At 35.3% G+C, this 22885-nt stretch overlaps 1 protein-coding gene and 1 long non-coding RNA gene across 6 annotated transcripts in view; one reads left to right on the top strand and one right to left on the bottom strand.

Annotated features, from left to right (window-relative positions):
• Positions 1-22885, top strand: part of PPP1R9A (protein phosphatase 1 regulatory subunit 9A) — a 425821-nt gene that overhangs the window by 225944 nt on the left and 176992 nt on the right. For all 5 annotated transcript variants that reach the window (XM_063634668.1, XM_055272657.2, XM_055272660.2 and 2 more), the window contains exons 3-4: positions 8340-8472; positions 17762-17882. In XM_063634668.1, coding sequence (XP_063490738.1) covers positions 8340-8472; positions 17762-17882 — 254 coding nt within the window. The remainder of the gene's footprint in view (positions 1-8339; positions 8473-17761; positions 17883-22885) is intronic.
• LOC129479481 (uncharacterized) overlaps positions 1-22885 on the bottom strand; it is a 180028-nt gene that overhangs the window by 63748 nt on the left and 93395 nt on the right. Inside the window, exon 3 of the long non-coding RNA XR_008656694.2 lies at positions 5958-6032. This is a non-coding gene — a long non-coding RNA (uncharacterized lncRNA). The remainder of the gene's footprint in view (positions 1-5957; positions 6033-22885) is intronic.

The following is a 22885-nucleotide window of genomic DNA, read 5'->3' as shown; positions in this document are numbered from 1 at the left end:
GTACCCAGATATGTGGGTAAACATTATTCTAGAGTCTATGAAGTGTCTTTTAGATGAGATGAGCATTTAAAGCAGTCGGCTAAAGCGGATTACCTTCCTTAATGTGGATTGGCCTCATCAAATTCATTGAGGACCTTCATAGAAGAAGACTGACTTCTATCAGAGAAGAGGGGATTCTGCCAGCAGACTGTCTTTGGACTTGAACTGCAACATTAGTTCTTTCCTGGGTCTCTGGCCTGCAGGCCTACCCTGCAGATTTTGGATTTGCTAATCCCTACTGTCATATGAGACAATTCCTTAAAATGAATCAATTTTAATATAAATATATATAGTATATATAAAAAACACATATAAAGATATTAATTCTATTTTTCTGGAAAACCTTGACAAAGGTAGGCTTCCTTGTGTTGCCATTTGAACTAGCGTGCTCTCTACCTCCCATTATGTAGAGTATGTTTCTTTTTTTCACTTCTTTTTTTTTTTTTTGAGACAGTTTCGCTCTGTTGCCCAGGCTGCAGTCTGGAGTGCCGTGGTGCGATCTTGGCTCACTGCAAGCTCCGCCTCCCAGGTTCATGCCATTCTCCTGCCTCAGTCTCCCGCGTAGCTGGGACTACAGGCGCCTGCCACCATGCCCGGCTAATTTTTTTGTATTTTTAGTAGAGACGGGGTTTCACCGTGTTAGCCAGGATGGTCTAGATCTCCTGACCTCATGATCCGCCCGCCTCAGCCTCCCAAAGTGCTGGGATTACAGGCGTGAGCCACCGCGCCCAGCCCAACTTCTTGTTCTTTAGTAATCCATTAAAACACTAGGCTTACAATTAGTGAAATGTACTTTTTGTCCTAATAGACTTTGTCTTATATATAGCATGTGTGTTGTCCTCTGAACTTCTCATGTAAAAATATGGAAAACCGTGGAAACTCTCTTTACCCTTTTCTGCCTTGCTCCCTAGATTGGTTGGTAAAGAGAGATAATTTGTGTAAAGTGCTATATTGTCTATAATTTAAAGTACTTTAGCATATATAACATAATATTTATGGGAGTAACTTTGTTTTAAGAACCTTTAGTTAGCTTTCTAGGTATTTCAATCATGAGTCCACACACTAGGATTAGTAAGTTATTATTTGAAAGACGCTGATTAGAAGCCTGCATCCAGATATTGGTACTTTAAATCTATACAAGACAATGTATTAACGTTAAGTATGCTACAAATAATTGGTGAAATGAATGATGTTGAAGATACAGGGGTTAGCCTTAGAAATATTTTATGTAACTAGACTTTGGGTCAGGCGAGGCTTGCAAATTAACAGCTTTTGGAGTAATACCTAACTAGTACTCCATTTGATCCTGTTTTGTGGTATGTAGGATTCTGGTGAGTGATCCACTTAGAAGGTTAAATGTATCCTACTGTAGAATGTAGTTGCAACTGCTTTAAGTAAAGCTTTCACACAGGCTACTTTTCAAAATGACTTTAAGGACAGAAATCTGGGATTTTAGAGTTTTATGAGATATGCCTATGAGTCTGTTTTTTGCACCTTCTAGTTAAGCAATGTTTTTACATGAGGAGAATTTAGTTTGAAATTTATTTTCATTGTAACATACTCCTTATGTTATAAGATTGTAGAGGAGTAGACTAAAGCCCTCAACTGTGTAGATCTTTGGAGACTACCAGTGTTTACCCTAAATTGTCTGATGATTACAAACTCCAGTTTGGCTTACTTCATTTTGCATCAAGCACCTAACATACTCCCGGGCACACACTGGACAATCAATACACTAGATAATTCTACCTATTGTCGATCAGTGAACTAACCTTAATTTGGGAGAAGAAAAGGAAAGTTGAGATTGTACATTGCTCTAAAGCTATTAGAATCCTCCTTTGTGAGGATTGCCAAATTGGTTTTTGGAATGTTAATATGTGGCTATCTTCTCCATGCTTATTGTTAGTTTCAATTTAGAGCTTATTTTGCAGAGCCACTGAAATCATGTGAAGGTGAGTCAGGGTTCTGCCAAGGAAGCTTGTGATGAGTGTAGCCTGTTTGTGGAAGCACGTGAATGTTTGGCTTATCTCCAGGAGCACACTTTGCCAAGCCATCATCTGAAACTCAGCGTGCTAGGACCTGGAACATTTTTCATCTTTGATGTGTCAGGAAGATTTTACAGAACCTGGACCATAGCCTGAACTGAGACCTTGTGGAAGCATTGTGGGAGATTCCTTCCAGTCAGTATTTATAGAATATGCTGAATTTATTTAGGCCTGCATTGATTAAAGAAAATGTGTCATAAAGAAGTGAAGGAAATAAGTTTTTTTCTTATTGTTGAAAATGTATTGCTGCTGTTTTGAAAAAGTGTTGTGGTTCAAGCTACTGAAAATGTATATAAGATAATGATTCTAGTTGAAATCTTAAAATAAGCTAATTTTTACTTTATTTGCTTTTCATAGCCTTGAGTTGTTCGTTCAGAAATGTCCTTGCTAACCGTGTTTGTAAACTTGTTACCACTGAAAGCCTGTCTCTGCTGTGAAGCAGTGGATGAGGTCTTGTTTTGTTTCCTTTGATCGAGAAACCAGAATATTGCTTGTTGGCTCTGAAACAAGAAGTCTTAAATTTAAACATCCTTTGTTTACTTTTCTCAGTGAAATGAAACAGGAACAATGTGAAGGTAGCTTGAACTACAAAAATACATATATCTTGTTGGTGTTGAACATTAGGGCCCAGGATGCTGTTGGCCTTTAGAGTTTTTTGTGTTGCTGGAATACCAGGAGGAGTCATGCTCTGATTATTATTTGATTAATTATCCATATTTTTGTAGAGCAATTAAGGTTAATAAAATAAAAATAATAGAACTATTATAAGAAAATGGAAAGAATCAAGATCATGTAGATGAAAGGGCTTCCTGGTCAGAGAAAACACAGAAAGCCTAGCAGGCCATGAGTCATTGTGTAATGACAGTGCATTGCTCTGGACATAGGTGGGGATTTTGGCAGCCTAATCTATGTTCTAATACTAAGTCAGTTATGCAGATTTTTGCTTAAAGGGCATTAAACATCCTAGTGGGTGATATATTCAAAACATGTTTATGAAAGAGAGTATGAGGCTGGGCTCATGCCTATAATCCCAGTACTTTGGGAGACCAAGGTGGAAGGATCGTTTGAGGCCAAGAGATCAAGACCAGCCTGTGCAATATGGTGAGACCCCAATCTCTATTAAAAATGTTTTTAAATTTAATTTAAAAAAAGAGAGTATGATATGGGTAGTAGGTATCAGGGGAAATATTATCCCTCATATTACCCTGGGAAAGCTTTTCCTCTCCCCCCATTGAACCAAGCATAATTACATGGACTATTTCATTTTATTTTCATAATACTCTTATGGGGATAGGCATTATTATAAAAACCATTTTGTAAATAAGGAGACTGCGCCTTAGCATGGTTTTACAACTTGGCAAGTGCTACATAGCTAAGGAATTTAGGGGGCTTTAAATTAGGTTAAAATTGGGACCATACCAATTGGAGATCATATGAATTGGGAATATCTTTCTCTTTATCTGCACCATGCTCTTTGGCTTAACGATATATGTATCTCAGGGTCTTCCATGTCAGTAGAGAGATATACATCTCTTCAATCACTGCATTGAATTACATATTTGTATATATCATAATTTAGCAGGCCATTTTCTCTACTGGTGGACAATTAGGCAATTTCCTGCTTTGGGCTATTATAGATGGTGCTTTAATGAACTTCTTTCGAAATACATCTTTGTACACATTTGCAAGTATTTCTGTAAACACTTAAATGTGACATGTAAAAGACATTTACATTTAAAATACTGATAACTACTTTCTAATTATGCTTTCCTCTTCAAAAGTAACCTTTTTTTCTATATCCTTACAAACACTGGATGTTGTAGTCTTTTTTTTTTTTTTAAGTCTCATTATGTCACCCAGGCTTGAGTGCAATGGCATGATTTTAGCTCACTGCAACCTCTGCCTCCCAGGTTCAAGCAATTCTGCCACAGCCTCCCGAGGTGCACGCCACTACGCCCAGTTAATTGTTGTATTTTTAGTAGAGATGGGGTTTCGCCATGTTGGCCAGACTGGTTTCAAGCCCCTGTCCTCAAGTGATCCGCCCTCCTAGATCTCACAAAATGCTGGGATTACAGGCGTGAGCCACCGTGCCCTGCCTGGATGTGGTAGTCTTTTAAAAAAATCTATTCTTATGGATGAATGCATAGTATCTCCTTGTTTTAATTTGCATTTGCTTAATTTTTAATAAAGCTGAGCATCTTTACATCATTTATTGGACATTAGTATTTCTTCTTTGTTCAATTCTCAATTTCCTTTACCTACTTATACATGCAATTGTTTGAGTTGATAAAGCCCTTTATATATTAGGAATATTCACGATTCATCTTAATATTTGGTCATACTTTCTCCTAATCTGTGACTTTTCTTATAACTTCATTATGGTATATTTTATTGCCTAGAAGTTTTTGGGCTTTGTTTTTAATCAAATTATTTATTTCCTTTAGAACTTCTAGGATCTGTGAATTTCTTTCTAACCTGTTAGCTGAACATTGTCCCAAATTTTCTTTTGGCACTTTTTATATGTGTATATATTTTTGTTCTGAATTGTATTTTTCTTCGTGATATAAATAGGAATTTTTTCAGATAGGTATCTAATTCTTTTTATAATTTATTAAATAGACCACTCTAATTTGAATAGAAAAGAGGAGTGGAACAGAATAGGATATAAAAATGAATCTATCCCAGAGCTCAAACCATATTGCCTTAATAAGTGAAGTTTTATTATGTGTTTTGATATCCACTAGGGCCTGATTCTACCCTTATTCTTTTTCAAACTGCTTGTTAGTTTTCATGAAAAATGTAGATAGGATTTTATTTTTTATTGCCCTGAATTCATAAATTAACTTAGGGTAAACTGATATTTACAGTTATTTAGAAATGTGGATGTCTTTATAATATTAAGGATTTTCATCCAGGAAAATAATATGGCTTTGCACTTTCTTCGGGGCTTTTTGTACTCAGCACTTAGTTTTATATAGAGAAAAATGCTTGTACATTTATGGTTGGTAATTACTAAGTATTTTATTGTTTTGATCATTTTGTTGTATTTTCTAAGTTGTTTTTGTATATAGGTATTGAGTTTTAAAAGTTATATCGCTTTACTGAACTCTTATTAGTTCTAATACTTTTTCTGTTAAAGCTCTTGAATTTTCCAAGTAATCAGTTGTTTAATTTGCAAATAACGACTTCTGGCTTTTCTTTTTCAATAATTTGCAGTGTTTTCTGCATGCCTACTTAATTTACAAGCCTATAAGTAAGCTGAAGATGAAGAGTGTATTACATTATTTTCTTTTTCTTTTCTTTTCTTTTCTTTTTTTTTTTTTTTTTTTTTTTTTTTGAGACTGAGTCTCGCTCTGTCACCCAGGCTGGAGTGCAGTGGCGCGATAGTTCACTGCAATCTCCACCTCCCGAGTTTATGCCATTCTCCTGCTTCAGCCTCCCTAGTAGCTAGGACTACAGGCGCCCGGCACCACGCCCGGCTAATTTTTTGTATTTTTAGTAGAGATGGGGTTTCACCGTGTTAGCGAGGACAGTCTGGATCTCCTGACCTCATGATCTGCCCACCTCGGCCTCCCAAAATGCTGGGATTAAAGAATGAAATGATGGCATAGTCATCTGATTGCTAGATGTCTCAAAAATTATACACAGTATTATTTTCCAATATGCAGTCTTACTGTTTGAGGTTTGTTTTATTTAATTTCAGAATACCCTCAAATGAACTTTATAAACTAGCCTGAATAGGGAAGAACATTCTGATATCAGAGTGTTTGGGATCCTGGGAAAAAAAAAAGGTGGGAAGGAGTTATTTATTTGAAACAGTTCTTTCATGCTTACTTTATATATAGGCATACACATACATATTTATTTACTTACTAGTACTAGTGAAATTGAACAATGTTCCAGAATGAATACTGTTTAAACCATTGTTTTGCATTCATAAACCTGGACCTATTAGCAGAAGTAGAGAAGTGGTAAATATTAATGAATAATTTCCAGTCATATCTGCCAGTGATTTCCAGGACGCAAGAGACCCAGGCCCAGCTAACTGTTATTTTGTGTTTAAAGCTTGCTCCTATAGGCATTTTCCATTGCAGTACACTCAACTTTCAATGTTTTCCAGAAAACTATAGATAATGTTTATGTGTGTGTATACATATTTTGGTCTAGAGTCTTATATTTGAAATATACATTCCTTCTCGTCTGCACTCAAATATGTGAATTTCTGTTTATTCTTCAAGACTCAAGTCAAATATCTTTGTCTTCACAAAATTCTTTACTTTCTCAGGAAAATAAAAAAAATAGTTGGTATATGCTGCTTTTATATCAGTTACCACATTATTTTGTAGGTGCTTATTTTGATTTCTGTGTCCTTCCTAAACTGTAAGCTACTAGAAACTATTCCTTCTCCAGTGCCTAGCACAATGTCATGCATGAGTTTAGAACTGTAAAATATTGTTGAATGAATAAATGTGAATAAGTGATTACTAAAAATATAAAAGGAAGTGAAAGATCAAAAGAGCTGTCTAAGAGAAAGTTATAAGTATGACTATTTAAGAAGAATATTAGGCCGGGCATAGTAGCTTAAGCTGGTAATCCCAGCACTTTGGGAGGCCAAGATAGGAGGATTGCTTGAGCCTGGGAATTCAAGACCAGCGTGGGCAATATAGTGAGACCTCGCCTCTACAAAAAAAATTTTAAAAATTAGCTGAGTATGATGGCATGTGCCTGTAATCCTAGCTACTCAGGAGGCTACAGTGGGAGAATTACTTGAGCTCAGAAAGCAAAAGCTACAGTGAGCCTACCACTGCACTCCAGCTTGGAGTGCAGAGCAAGACCCTATCTCAATGAAAAAAAAAAAAGAAGAAGAAAAGAAAAAGAAAAATATTAGCATGGGAAACATGCTAATATTTATGAAATATTATGAAAAGATAAATAAAAGCACCAATCCTATACTATGGAAATGTGCATTTTGATGCAGTAAGGCTTACTATGGTGGAGAAACATGGTAGAGACCAAATAGGGATCCAAGTGGCACAAGGCTATGAAAACATGTTGAAAGTCAGGAAGAAAACAGTACCCACTCAGGTACAAATCCTACAAATGACACTATTAAGAAGCATATACCATTAGGAGCCACATTATATCTGCTTCTATATATGCATATGTGTTCTTGGTTTATAGGTTACCATATATAGAATATAGGAATTACTTGTTTTCCAATAATACAAATGTAAAGCGTCCATAGAACAGCAGGGCCAGCTTTGTAGGAAATAGACATAATTTCTTTAGTCTTTGGCCTTCTGTTCTGCCTTCTGTTTTTACTGTATCTTTTTATAAATATTATTTTAAAAGCTAATCCTAGATTTTACGATTTTGGGGGGAACACAGTTTCTTTAGATGCATAATAATTATTGAATTTTATTGAAAATGCCAGTGTTTTTTATGTATATTAATTGGACTTGATGAATTATACATTTATTTCTTTCATATATTTTTTTCCTTTATTAAGAGAGGGATTGGACAACTACTTCAGTTCCTTTTAAGATAAACATTTCAGCAGAAATTAGGACAACCAAGTTTCTTATGGCTATATGTGAAGGCCACATTTAGTTGTCTTTTAAATGATGTAGGTAAGAAATAAACAGCTTCAATATCCTGTTTGCTGTACAGCCCTTGAGCGATATTTTCATAATAATTTCATAGAAAGTTTCAATGAGAATTTAATTTAAATGTATATGCAAGTAAAATGAGGGATGACAAACAAGAGCCCAGGACAGTGTGAGAAAGGAGGTCAGGTTCAGTGATCCTATGATTGAGACAGCATTATAATACTGACACACTGCTACTTCAGGGCTAGTATAGGTCATACCACGAAACAGGTTCAGTGTAGGTATTTGCTTAGGTAGCTTCAAGATGGTTTACCTTAGTTTTATTGGGAAACAGCAGAGCGTTCCAGCTAATATAGTTCATTCTGATTCTATAAAAGGTGATAAATATTGCTATTCACATAATGTGTTCTGTGGCTACTTTGTCTCTTAAATGATTAAAAGTGGTACTATCACTTACACATTTTAAAAATTAGTAAGTTACTTTTATACTGACTCAATTTTCCTTTTCTTAACATCTCAATTGATTTTAAAGACAAAACAGTTGTTTAGAAGAAATTCGTCACATGAATGTTTAAACTTACATAGTTTTGCATACCTGGCAGTTTTTTTTTTCCTATATTATCATCTTGTTGGCCTCTTACTACAGGTTTTCAACACATACTCCAATGAAGACTATGACAGGAGAAATGATGAAGTTGATCCTGTGGCTGCTTCAGCTGAGTATGAACTTGAAAAACGTGTAGAAAAGCTGGAACTTTTCCCAGTGGAGCTAGAGAAAGGTTTGTGAGTGCTACAGTGTTAATATCATTATGTTGCTATGTTAATAATACAGAATTATTTTTCCAGAATGTAGCCTTTTTTTCTAAGGATTGGATAAAATTTTAATTCTAACAGAAGATCTTATTTATTAAGTTTCAAAAATAGTTGATATGGATTCTGAGTAGATGGTGGATTGAAAGTTTTACTCCCAGCTGAAACCCATCTATCTTAGCTGGCTGGGATGATGGTTAGGATCAGGGAGGTATGAGTGAGGCCTAATGCTTTGTTGGTATTCCTGGAAAGGGCTGCTACAGCTGAGAGCCCAGAAAGAACTGGTATATGAGAGCTTGGGGCAGATGGTTGCTTTCTTTTGTTTTGGTGGATAATTGGAAAATTATGGAGATTTTTAACGAAGGCAGTAGAATCCAAGGAAACTTAAATAGTAGGGTTACATCCTCTCCCCCTCTGAGGGGAAAAGGTTGAAAGAGAGCAGGGAGAAGAGGGAGCAGAAAGGCTTCCTTCTGATTTCTCTCCCTGGAATGACACCCTGCCTGCTGTAGTAACTGCTAACTCGTGGGATCAGAGATTGCCAGGTAAGATGTAAGATGGACACCCAAGAACTGAACTGTCACTCAGTGAACAGAGAAATAACACCTCTGAGAGAGCTTTGAAAAAAAAAAAGAGTAGAACAAACAGATGATAACTTGAATAACAAGAAAAAAAAAGAAACAAAAACCTACCCAAGGATATTCAAGCATGGCTTAAAAAAAGACATTTGCAAATTATGCCTCTAGCAAAGGACTAATATTCAGAATCTATGAGGAACTCAAATACTCAACAACAACAACAACAAAAAGAAACCCATTAATAAGAGGGCAAAGGACATGAACAGATATTTCTTAAAAGAAGACTTACAAGTAGCCAACAAACATGGAAAAACACTCCACATCACTAATCATCAGAGAAATGGAAATCAAAACCACAATAAGACACCATCTCACACCAGTCAGAATGGCTATTATTAATAAGTCAAAAACAGCAGATGTTGGTAAGGATGCAGAGAAAAGGAAATGTTTAGATACTGTTGGGGGGAATGTAAATCAGTACAATCTCTGGGAAAAAGTGTGGAGATTTCTCAAATAATTGAAAATAGAACTATCATTTGACCAAGCACTCCCACTACTGAATATCTACCCAAAGGAAAAGAAATGATATCAAAAAGAGACTTGTATGTTTAACAGAGTACTATTCAATGGAAATAGTCTTGGAAATAGCAAAGTCATAGAATCAACCTAAGTATTCATCAATAGATGACTGGATAAAGAAAATGGGGCATATATACACTATGGACTACTGTGCAGCTATAAGAAAGAATGAAATCATGCCTTTTGCAGCAACATGGTTGGAGCTGGAGGCTGTTATCCCTATATGAAATAACTCAGAAACACAAAATTATTTGCTGCATGTTCTCACTTATAAGTGAGAGCTAAACAATGGGTACACATCAACATATAGAGCAGAGTAATAGACACTGCGGACTCCAGAAGTTTACAAGGGTGGGAGGGGGATGGGGCTTGACAAATAACCACTTGCGTACAATGTGAACTATTCAGGTAAAGGTTACACTAAAAGCCCAAACCTCACCACTATGTAATATATCCATATAGCACACCTGCACATGTACTCCCCTGAATTTATAAAGATTTAAAAAAAGACATTCTCGAGCAACTTAGCAACAAGAACAAATTACTTGATTTTGAAATGAAAAATTTCACTGGAAGAATTGAAAAGGATAGTTATTGTTGAGACTTAAGTTGGCGATCTAGAAGATGATGTTTAAGAGATGTTCCAAAAAGAATTCTCAAATGACAGAGCAAAAATCCAAGAAAAATCATGAAAGAGTCCCAATATATAAGTTGTAGGCAACAGAAGAGAAAAACGACAATGGAGAAGGACAGACTAATAATAATCATAGAAGAAAAATTTCTTGTCCTTAAAAAAAAAGATCTGAGGCTTATATTAGGAAGAGCTTATCCATTTGCGAGTGAGAGGGCTGAATAACCCCAAACTGATCCCACACTTAGGCATAGCCTGGGAAAAAATCCTGATATTCAAAGATAAAGTGAAAAATCTTAAAAAATTCCAGACCAAAAAATACCCAACCAAACAAACAAGCAAAGATACTTGCAAAGGCAAAATAATTAGACTAGCATCAGACTGTAACACTGGAAGCAGGGAGATGTAGAAATAATTTTACATGCCACTGAGGGTAAAAAGGATGGTGATCCAAGAATTCCATATCCATCCCAGAAAGCATTTACCTATCCTGGTGAAAGAAAGACATCTGCTGCTATCTAAGGATTTAAAGAACACATTGCCTACGTACTTTATCTGAGTAATTCACTGTCCAATTTAGCAGGGAGGGAGTGAAACAAAGAGCAGCTTGTTCAAAACAGCAAGGGCAAGGAAAAAAGAGGTGAAAACTATTAAGTATTAAACATACAATTGCTTAAATGAAAAAGTATGAAGAATACTAGTCATATTACACCAAACATGACTGATGGATTACTCCTGTTAAAAGAAACTTTCATTTGGAGTTAAACTGAATTAAAGAGTAATGCTTACATTTTTCATACATTTTTAAATGTAAAAGCCATTCTTAGCTCATGGGCCATACAAACACAGCTGGGCCATCATATTGCTTATTTTAGTAGTAGCAAAAAAACAAGAACAATCCAAATATTCATCAATGGTAGAAAGGGTCTATAAATTGTAGCATATCTAGGCAATAAAATATTACTCAGCAGTGAAAATGGAGGTGCCACAGTTCATGCAGCAGTATGTATGATTCTTAACATGCTATCGAGGGAAAGTAAAAATAGCAAACCACAGAAGAAGCCATTTACTGTGATACAATTGCATTTACTTACATTTCAAACCAAGAAAATTAAATAGCATATTGTTTTGGGATACACAAATGAGCAGTTTTTAAAAAGTAGTATTAAAAAGTAGGGAATGATTAACACAATGTTTAGTATAATGGTCACTGAGGAAAGAGTTGCTGTGTCAGGGAGGGATATATAGTGGCTTTTATGATGTCGGTAATATTCTGTGTCTTTGTACATGGATGTTTGTTTTATTTTTATTCTTTAAACATAATGTTTTGTAGATAAATATTTTCTTAAACTCATTTGTATGTTGCCATGTTTTATACTAAAAATTAAACTAGAAGGTAACCAAATCAAATACAATTATTGGAGATTTCAATATGTTTCTTTCAGAACTGGACAGATTTATGGACAGAAAAAAAAATCAAGGAGTGGGTTAATATAATGAACTCTATTTCAAGCTGTATTTTAAAAGAAAAAGTTTTATCTTTTGGAAAAATTTTAAAGGTTCCTTTAATATGAGAATTTGGAAATTACATAATACATTCCTAGGTAGATGTTTGATTGAAGAGAAAATTAAAACTCATATCCCAAACCATCTTGGAAAGGATTAAACTTAAAGAGTCTGTAGCACACAGCAAAACCTTTACTCAGAAGAAAAGCTATATCCTTGATTTCTTTCTTTAAAATAAAAAACTTTAAAAAGCAAAAAACGGACCTGTCTTAGAAATCAGAAAAAGTAAACCAAATAAATCAAACAAACTAGCAAGGAAGAGTAGTATATGTAAAAACAATATTAATAACATAGGAAAATCTAGTAAAATAAGATAATACAAATCCTTTTCATTGAATACATCTATAAAATATATCAATCATAATACTGAGTGGAGAAAATTGAAGGTAAATTTATGCAAATTAGGAATGGAAGACAAATATATAGTGCTACTAGAAAAGATCAGTCAGTCACTGCATTTCTTTGTCAAATGCGGTGAATGCCCAGAAATAATTTATGTCCTAACAAAATTTGAATTACCAGAATCAACTTTAGTAAAATAGACTAATTGCTATAGAAGAAACTAGAATGACAACTACAGATAAAACATTAAAATGTCATCAGAACCAGATGATTCTATTGTACCTTTAAAGAATGCATAAAGCCAGTGTTAAACTATTTTAGATCATAAATAATAAAGGAAAACTCTTCATTTAATTGAAATACCATATAAGTTTACACGCAAAACTAATGTGCTACAAAAAAGATTGCTGTAGTGCAACTACAATTATGAATATATATTTTAAAATGCTAAATGAAATAAAATATCAAATATAGAAATAGTTAAAGAGAAAAGGCCAAGTGTGGTGGCTCATGCCTGTAATCCCAGCACTTTGGGAGGCTGAGATGGGCGGATCACAAAATCAGGTGGCTGAGACCATCCTGGCTAACACGTGAAACCTCATCTCTACTAAAAATAAAAAAAAATTAGCCCGGTGTGGTGGCACATGCCTGTAGTCCCAGCTACTTGGGAGGCTGAGGCAGGAGAATTGCTTGAACCTGGGAGGTGGAGGTTGCAGTGAGCCGAGATCACACCACTGCACTCCAGCCTGGGTGATAGAACAAGACTCTGTCTCAAAAAAAAAAAAAAAAAAAAAAAAAAAGAGAAAGAAAGACTCATTAGGATCAAATGGGGTTTTAGATACAAGGATACAGAGTGGTTCATTATTCAGAGATTTATCCACATAAAATTTAAAGGAAAAGCCCTTAAATTTTTTAAATTTCATGTCGAGTTGATATGAAAAGATGTCAATTTGGTAACATTTACCACTTTAAAGAAAGACTAAATTAGCACATGATGGAAGCTGCCTAAATTTATGCAAACTATAAATTTACAATACCTACAAACAGAGAATTCTAATTCTAAATTGAGTAAACACTAAAGATATTTTAATTAAAACCAGAAATCAAATTTGTAATGCCCTTTAAATGAAATGACCAGTATAAAAACCAGCAAATAAAAGATGAAAAGCATCATCTTTTGCTGATATATTCATATCCATATCTATCTAGAAAACCAAATTGATTCAATATTAGATTTGGTAAGATAATTTGTGGAGGAAGAGGTTACATTCAAGATACGTATAAAAATCAATTTTTTTCCATGTAGTCACATTAAGAATTTAGAAATGAAAATGGGAAAAATATTTTATTTATGGTAGCACCAAAACAACAAAATATTTATTACTGAGAAAAACATGGAATTTATCTAAATAAAATAATAACATCTTTTTGAAAGACATTTCTATTTGAAAGCAAATTGAAAGACAAACCATATTCTTGGACAAGAAGGCTCCAAATAGAACTGTCAACAAAGTTGGGTTGGGAGAGGAGAATTGCAAAAAACAGTATTAAGTTTTTTTGGTAAAATGTAAGTCTGGAGAAATACAGACTTAAGTATGAAAAATAATATGAGTGACTTAATTTACCAAATATCTAAATATAATGTAAAGCTTTTGTAATCAGAACAAATTGTATTCAAATGGCAATTGATCAGTGTAACAAAATAGAAAATCTAGAAAAAGATGTTAGTATCCGTGAGAATTTAATATATGACACACATGATATTTCAGCTTAGAAGTAATTGTGTGCTTTATAAATTGTTCTGGCATAACTGAGCATCTATCTGGAAGAATCTAAAGTTGCATACCTTCATTATAGCATAGGTAAAAATAAATAACTCTACATGGGTTAAATAATAACATATTAAAGATGTCGTAAAGAAAATTTAAATGACTGCATATATCATCTAGGCTTGTGGCAGGAGAGTCTTAACCAAAATGGGAAACCAGAAGTTAGAAAATAAGCTTTGGGCTCCATAGTATGACAATAGTGTCTTCCATAATAACATAGTCCCACTGTCTTTGCCATCATTTTATGGCTGTTTTGCCTTAGTGCTTTGCCTGTCCCTAGGAACGTATAGAGAGGAAGACAGGGTGCAGCTGGGTTCTCGATGGGTCAGCCACAGGAATAATAAGTGGCCTTTAAGGATGAGGTTCCAGACTTCACTCATCTTAGAGAAAGCTGTACATAAATAAGATGCTGGAGAACATCGGTCTCTGCGGGTTGATTGTGCTCTTTCTTGTATTGCCCTGCAGACATCACGTTGTCCTTGTAAGTAATTTGCATTAGAATTGAGGATGGCTTGAGTTATTATTGCTTTTTCTGCAACTGTATTTTCAGCTCTGCAAATCTGAGTAATTTTCCAGTTAAAAGCAATGAGAGGAGCAATGGAAGGAAGAAAGAGAATTCTACCAAGACCTGAGTCTAGGCAGAGAAAATGGATTTAGAAACCAAGAAGTAATTTTCACTCAAGATAGTTGCAGGAAGAAATTATTTAATGGAGATTTCACATTTGAGAGGAGCCTTTTGTACAGTAATGAGTATGGGAAAGTTTGACTCACAGCTCTACATTGGCTTGACAAGTGATAAGTTATAATGAAGAGAAACCCTGTGAGTATAATGAAAGTGAGCAAGAATTCAGCCAGAATACTAATACATATATACACCAGAGATTTCATACAGGAGAGAAATTCTATGGTATTTTTCTGTGTGAAAGAGGCTACATAGATCATCTCTTAAACAACACAAGAGCAATACACTGAGGGGAAAAACTTACATGGATGTGAACACTATGGGAAGGCTTTCAGCAATCATTCATCCTTCATCAGTATGAAAAAAATTCATTTTCTTGAGAAACCCTATGAATGTGATGAATGTGAATAAGAATTCAGCCATCCGCTAACCTTATACACACAAGAGAATTCATGGTGGGAGAGAGGAAAACCCTATGCATGTAACCAGTGTGGGAGAGCCTTCAGTACACATCTAACCTTCATGTACACAAAAAATCTCATTCTGTGGCGAAATTTTAAAACTATAATGAATGTAGAAAAGTCTTTAACAAGGTAAATCCTCTTGATGAAATCAGTCTTTATACCAGAGAAACAATTTGAATAAATAGAAATCACATGTATATAAACTTAATAAATGTAATGAATGAGGAAAGTCTTCAGAGATTATTTATGTTAGTCAACATTAAAGTTTTTACACTAAAGAGATACCTATGCTTAGAATCAATGTGGAAGTGCCTTCAGCTGGGGTTTGCATCAGGCAGCTCATCCAGGGGAAACACTGTAAAGATTCCTTTAGCATCCAACTGAGCAAACAAATCACACTTTTGCCAAGTGACATATTTTAAAACATACGTAGCATAAAGATGTAAGATTGTCAGGTGTACTTGGAAATACTTCAGGCATAAGTTGGACGAGTAATAATGAATGAGATGAACCTTCATCCAAAGAACACTAATTACAAGAATCCTGGCTGGGCGTGGTGACTCATATCCATAATACCAGCACTTTGGGAGGCTGAGGCAGGAGATTGCTTGAGCCCAGGAGGTTGAGACCAGCCTGGGCAACATGGTGAAACGCTGTCTGTACAAAAAAAAAAAAAAAAAAAAAATGCAAAAAATTACCCAGATGTGGTGGCACATGCCTATAGTCCCAGCACCTCGGAGGCTGAGGTGGGAGGATCACCAGAACCCAAGAGGTTGAGGCTGCAGTGAGCATTATGGCGCCACTGCACTCCAGCCTGATCAACAGAGTGAGACCTTGTCTCAAACAAAAAAAAAAAAGAAAAAAAAAGAAAGAAAAACAGAAAAAATGCTTAAGTAAAGGTTATTGCTGAAAAGTCTTTTAAAAGTGTCATTCTGTTGAGTATATGGACCAGTATTTCTTTAATAATCCATCACTGTTGATTAGTTAGTATTTTTAGGCTGCTAGTAAAGCATGATTACAAAGACTTTGAGGCTATCAGAAAATAACCTTGAACTTTAACTAAAACATGTGGCATGCAAAATAGTGTATCTTTTATATATTCACAGAAAGGACAAATGGAAATATGGATAAACATGTGATTTGTAAGTGAATTAAAAAAAAAACTGTCACACAGTATTGTTCATAGGACCAGTAAAATGGAAATAAAAATGAGTGCCTGTGAATACAGAATGGTTGGATACATTATGATACCATCTCACCATGAAATATTATTCAGTCATTAGAAATAATTTAGAGCTGTGGACACTGAGGACATTCATATCCATGACATATCTTTTTTTTAGACAGGGTCTTGCTGTGTTGCCCATGGTGGAACACAGTGGCATGATTTCAGCTCACTGCAATCTCTGCCTCTCAGGCTCAGGTGATCCTCCCACCTCAGCCCCCAAACAGGTGGGACTACAGGTGTGCCTCACCATGCCCAGCTAATTTTTCTATTTGTAGTAGAGACAGGGTTTCACCCTGTTGCCCAGGCTGGTCTTGAACTCCTGGTCTCAAGGGATTCTCCCACCTTAGCCTCCCAAAGTGATGGGATTACAGACATGAGCCACTGTGCCCAGGCGCTTCATTGGTTTTAAAAAGTAAGCAGTAAAGAGAAGTAGGTGTAATCTCATTTGTGTAAGCAAATAAGAAGGAAAAACAAGCTATATATACATATATATATATACATATATATACATTCATATATGTCTAAGTATATGTATGTATATATTATAGTTGTTGATGAGTATATATTCTTGGGTATAGAAGCACAGAGGAAAGTACTCAAATATACTATCTTTTTTTTTTTTTTTTTTTTTTTTTGAGATGGAGTCTCGCTTTGTCACCCAGGGTGGAGTGCAATGACACAATCTTGGCTCACCGCAACCTCTGCCTCCCGGGTTCAAACGATTCTCCTGCCTCAGCCTCCTGAGTAGCTGGGACTACAAGTGCCTGCTACCACACCCGGCTAACTTTATGTATTTTTAGTAGAGACAGGCTTTCACTATGTTGCCAGGCTGGTCTTGAACTCCTGGCCTCAAGCCATCCACCTGCCTCAGCCTCCCAAAGTTCTGGGATTACTAGCATGAGCCACCACGCCCAGCCACATGTGCTATCTTATAAACAAGTAAAGAAGAAAAGACCATATAAATGAAGGAGGAATTCCAGATATGTTATGATCACATTTATTTAAAATTATATGTTTGAATATGTGTACTCTTACGCCTAAAATAATTCATTGCATTATTTAGAGAATCTAGGTTTTAAGGCAGAGTGACTATTCAATAACCAAGTTGTTACCTTTTCTTGAGACCACAGTGAATTACCAACAGTAGTAGTAAAATGAAGCTAAACGCATGAGCCTTTTGGAGGATCTCATTAGATACCCTTACTGCATAGCTTAGAAAAGAATTCTGCTAAGGCAAGCATGTTATTGTCCTATCCATAAGGAAAAATAAAATTAGAAACAGCAAATAGGTCTCACCAGCTAACTGCAGACTAGTGTAAAACTTAAGTTGTTTCACCTCCCCGCTTTTTTTCTTTTTAATAGATGAGGATGGTCTTGGTATAAGTATTATTGGAATGGGTGTTGGAGCAGATGCTGGACTTGAAAAGCTGGGAATATTCGTCAAGACAGTAACAGAAGGTGGTGCGGCTCAACGGGATGGCAGGTAAATTAAGGACTGTTGTTAATAACTTAAAATCTTTAGAGAACTTTCCTGGAAGTTTCCTTCAGTTGTAGCTTTTTGCTTTTGTTTGTTGATTTTTTAGGACAGAATTTCAGGTTTCTCAGATGTGAAAATCTTGAAACACTTGAATTATTTTCTGATATGCAGGCAAAATATCTGCTTTCTTTAATATATATTAGGTAAACGAGTGGGCAGATCTATCAGTCTATACCTGTCTTTATCCATTCATCTATCTGGTGGGAAGTGGGCAGAAACATGGGTATATATAGTTGAGAATGTGTGCTGTGGAGGTCAGCACATAGTTTCACTTCAGAAATATTTAAAGAAATGATAATAGTTCTGGCATCTTAAAAAATGACACATGTAGATGGTAAATTAGGGACTCTAATTCTGTATTGATGGTAATTCTGAAGGTCAGTGTTCCTCCAAATATATTTATGTAACAACACAGGTTCTTGGGTGCACCTAAACCTGTAGAATTAAAATCTCCAGTAGAGGGGTCTGGCAGTCTGCACCTTGGATAATTCTAGTAGACAGCAGAGCATCCAGATAATCACTGTTTTGTCTTAGCTTTCGTAATCTCAAGCTATCTATCTGTCTGTCTGTCTGTCTGTCTGTCTATCTATCTATCTATCTATCTATCTATCTATCTATCTATCTTAGGCCAAGATTTTGATTAACCCTCATACTTGGCTCTGATATATCAGTTTGGGGCTAGAAGCAGAAGGTGGTGTCTTAGTTTGTTTTGTGCTGCTATGGCAGAATACCTGAGACTGGGTAATTTATAATGAACAGAAATTAATATGGCTCATGGTTCTGGAGGCTGGGAAGTCCAAGATTAAGGGGCCACATCTGATGAGGACCCTCCAGGTGAGTCATCCCATGGCAAAAGGTGCAAAGGCCAAGTGAGAGAGAGCCAGAAGGGGCAAAACTTGCTTTTATAACAAACCCACTCTCAAAGAAATAAATCCACTTCCACGATAAGGACATTAATCTATTTGTGAGGCCAGTGCCCTATGACCTAATCACCTTTTAAAGGTCTCACCTCTCAACACTGTTGCATTAAGGATTGTTTTCAACATATAACATTCAAACCATAGCAGTTGGCAATATAATAAAAGTAGACCCAAATATACAACTGCTAAATTCAAAGAATTATTATGTTGTTTTATGTACATTTAATGAATAGCTTTAAATTTTTTTATGTTTAAGTATGTATCTTTTGACCATCTTATCAGGAAATAATAAAGCATGTTGGAAAGAATTTGTGAATCTGTGAGGAGACCCAGAACAACATTTTTTTTTTTTTTTTTCAGATGGCATCTCGTTGTGTTGCCTAAGCTGGGGTACAGTGGCATGATCTCTGCTTACTGCAGCCTCTGCTTCCCAGGTTCAAGTGATTCTTCTGCCACAGCCTTCTGAGTAGCTGGGACCACAGGCGTGGACCACCACGCCCAGCTAATTTTTGTATTTTTAGTAGAGACGGGGTTACACCATGTTGCTCAGGGTGGCCTCGAACTCCTGACCTCAAGCGATCCACCTGCCTTGGCCTCCCAAAGTGCTAGGATTACGGGTGCGAGCCACCGTGCCTGGCCCATTGTTTCTGTTTTAATCCTAAAAATGCATACAGATACCCACAGATAGTTCTCAAAGAGAGCTAAATTGATTTATGTAAATACAAAACCACACCTTATATCTTCTTTTCCATGAGGTTAGGGATAACATCTTAGTCAGTAGCCTTGTTTGTATTCCTATAGCACTTAGTATAATGCTTTGCATAGAGAAGGTTTGAAATAAGTCTTTTGAGTGATCATTTAGCTGACTACATTTAAAACAAAGAATGTGGAATATGACTATCTTGTGTCTTAAATTAACTTATTAACAGTCATCCTCCTTTCCAGAATAGTTAAGGAAATAACCTCTTTGCCCCTTTAATAAATTATATATAATGGTAGTAGTATTTCCAGTTATTAATTTACCACCTTTCTTCCAAGAGAGCTAAAACTTGTTTGTAAAATATACCTCATTTCTTATTAAGTTTGGTGAAAATTTTAAGATCATGGGAAATAATGCTACAGTTAGTATTCAAACATGCTTAATTGTTATGAACCATCCAGAAAGCCAAACCAAAGTACAACTTCATTAAAAGAAGAAAAAGTCAGAATATTTTGCATTAATAGCCATGTAACAGGTGTCCTGAAAAAAAAAAAGAAAGAAAAGTAAAATTTTGCATTTAGTAGTTAACCAGTTCCCGTTGTTCTAAACATAGACATATTTATTTTTCCCTCAATCATTTTAAAATTAGGTTTGCTTTCTATTAACCTATTTACTAATTATTTATTCTTCTACATAGTTTCATTATTTATAACTACATTAGAACTCTGCTTTACCAGTCCCAGTGTACATTTATTTCCTCAGTCTTTTTAAATATTTTCCTAGTATACTAATCCTGTTGTTGTTATAACAGGTGCTGAATAAATGCCTCAGTGAATATATTAAGGCTTGCAACTTGGGCCAGGCGAGGTGGCTCATGTTTGTAATTCTAGCACTTTGGGAGGCTGAGGCGGGTGGATCACCTGAGGTCCGGAGTTCGAAACCAGCCTGGCCAACATGGTGAAACCCTATCTCTACTAAAAATACAAAAATTAGCTGGGCGTGGTAGTGGGTGCCTCTAATCCCAGCTACCCCGGAGACTGAGGCAGGAGAATCGCTTGAATCTGGGAGGTAGAGGTGGCAGTAAGCCAAGATTGTGCCATTGAGCTCCAGCCTGGGGGACAGAATGAGACTCAGTCTCAAAAACAAAAAACAAAAAAAAACTTGATATGATGTAATGGACAGAATCTTGAAGATAATATAACTAGGAGCCTTCATTCCATTCCCTCTACTTATCATCTGGGGATATTCAACAAATTACTTAATTTTCATGTTATCTACATTGCGGGTTGTGGTAAGCATTAACTAAGTTTGTGTGAATAAGCATTAACTAAGTTTGTGTGAATAACTTTCCATAGTGCTATTCATATATATGAAACTGTTCTTGAACCAAGTAAGAGTAAGCTTGAAACTTAATAAAAAAATAGTTATTATGGGAGAAGGCTCATGGAAAACTATTAAAGGTGTACAACGTAAGTACAGAATCAAAATTTTAGAGGTCAGAGAAACTTTGGAGTTCTTATAATCAATACATTTTCTTGTTTATTAATAAGAAAATTGAGGGTGGTTGTATATGTGCATATGTGTGTAGGTATGAGAAAATGAGAAAATAAAATTATTATTACACTTACAATGATTTATATCTTTTAAATTATTATTTCCACCACTGCTGGTATGTTCATTTGCACAGTGTTTACTGTTTACTAATGTTTACTATTTAAAAGGTATCAACATACAAAAGTGCAGTTGCTTTAGTCAATAATACATTTTAAGTTATATACACTTACTGATATAGAAAAATATTCCATTAAGGATTTACAAAATAGTGTGATTAATATGATGCCATTCTTGTGTAGGGTGTATATTCTATTTCTTCTTTTCTCCCTCTTTGTTCCTTTTTGTCCTTATCTCTCAGTCATTGTCTTTCTTAAAAAGCCTAAAATTAATATATACAAAAGTGTTGAATGGCTCTAGTGTATGGGTGTTTTAAAATTTTGGCGATATAGAATATCTAATTTTGTAGACAATATATACCACTTGTGTATAGTTTCTGAATTAAAACTAAAAATGATAAGATTTTCACCCTGAGGAAATTACTTGTCAGACCTCCTTTATTGACAGAATTAAAGTTCTGGGTTAGATGTTCTCTAAGGTAGTTCCTTTTAGCCTTGAAAGGATAAGATTCTGTATTATTGTTTTGTAGTTTGCTTTAGATTCTTAATAACTCTTTCTATTGAAGAAAATGTATTTCAATTTAATCTCAGATTGAGTCATACCTCCTTCAAGGAATGTTAAATGAGCAGACATATATATATAGAAAGTTTTTTTCTCCCCCTCATCCCTCCTTCCTGCCCCCACAAGAAGTCTTTTCATTGTGATCGTTTGTATTCCTGCTTAAATGGTTTGTAAACTCTCACCACATTTTGAGTACTTTAAAAAATTTGCCGTGGATATTTATCCTCCTGAGTTTATCCAGTATAGTTAAAAAGTTTTGACCCTTCCTTATTCTTTGATATTATCTCTTACATTCAAAATTTTCTTTTGTCAAGCTTTTCATGTGTGTACTTTCTCCTATGATGCTTTAAACTTACAGGGTGCTCAATAAATATTTGTTGAATGAGTGAATCCTTGTGCTTTAGTCACTTTTTATTTTTATTTTTTATTTTTAGAGGCGAGGTCTCACTATGTTGCCCAGGCTGACCTCAAACTCTTGGGCTCAAGTGAACTCCCCACCTCAGCCTCCCAAGTAACTAGGAGTATAAGCGAGTGCCACAGTGCGGGGCTTTTAGTCACTTTTGAAACCTTTACTTGGGCTTATCATTTTTCTCTGTTTTGTTTTTGTGCTACCTGCCTTTTACAGAGTGGCTTATAATTTAGTTGAATGACATGACAGCCATTTCTATTTCCTGTTTCATTTCTAAATTTTTAGTAAAATAATATTAAATATATTGACTATTAGTTTTTGTTGTCATAAATGTAATTTTTGGGATTGCACACAGGACACTTTCACACACTAATGATTTTCCAGTCCTCATTCATGATTCCATAAAGCAAAATTAGTTTCATAAAAACAATTCAAAATGCTGAATTGTAGAGTAAATCACATGGATGGTAACTGACAAAGGATGTTAATAATGCCGTGCTAAATTAGAGGCAAATTAAAAATCCATTTTGGACCCACTTTGTTTTTGGGTCCTGTTTTTGTTTCACAAGCTTTTGCTCATCATCATTTTCAATCAGTGTCCTTTTCAATTTTATTGGAAGAGATACCACATACGAAATTAAGGTTCTATGTAGTTTATCCTCATTCAAGTTCGGTTTTTAAATGATTT

This window comes from Symphalangus syndactylus, chromosome 3, assembly GCF_028878055.3.
Source record: "Symphalangus syndactylus isolate Jambi chromosome 3, NHGRI_mSymSyn1-v2.1_pri, whole genome shotgun sequence".
In the NCBI taxonomy this organism is placed as follows: Eukaryota; Metazoa; Chordata; class Mammalia; order Primates; family Hylobatidae; genus Symphalangus; species Symphalangus syndactylus.
This window is presented reverse-complemented; position numbering and strand designations above follow the sequence as displayed.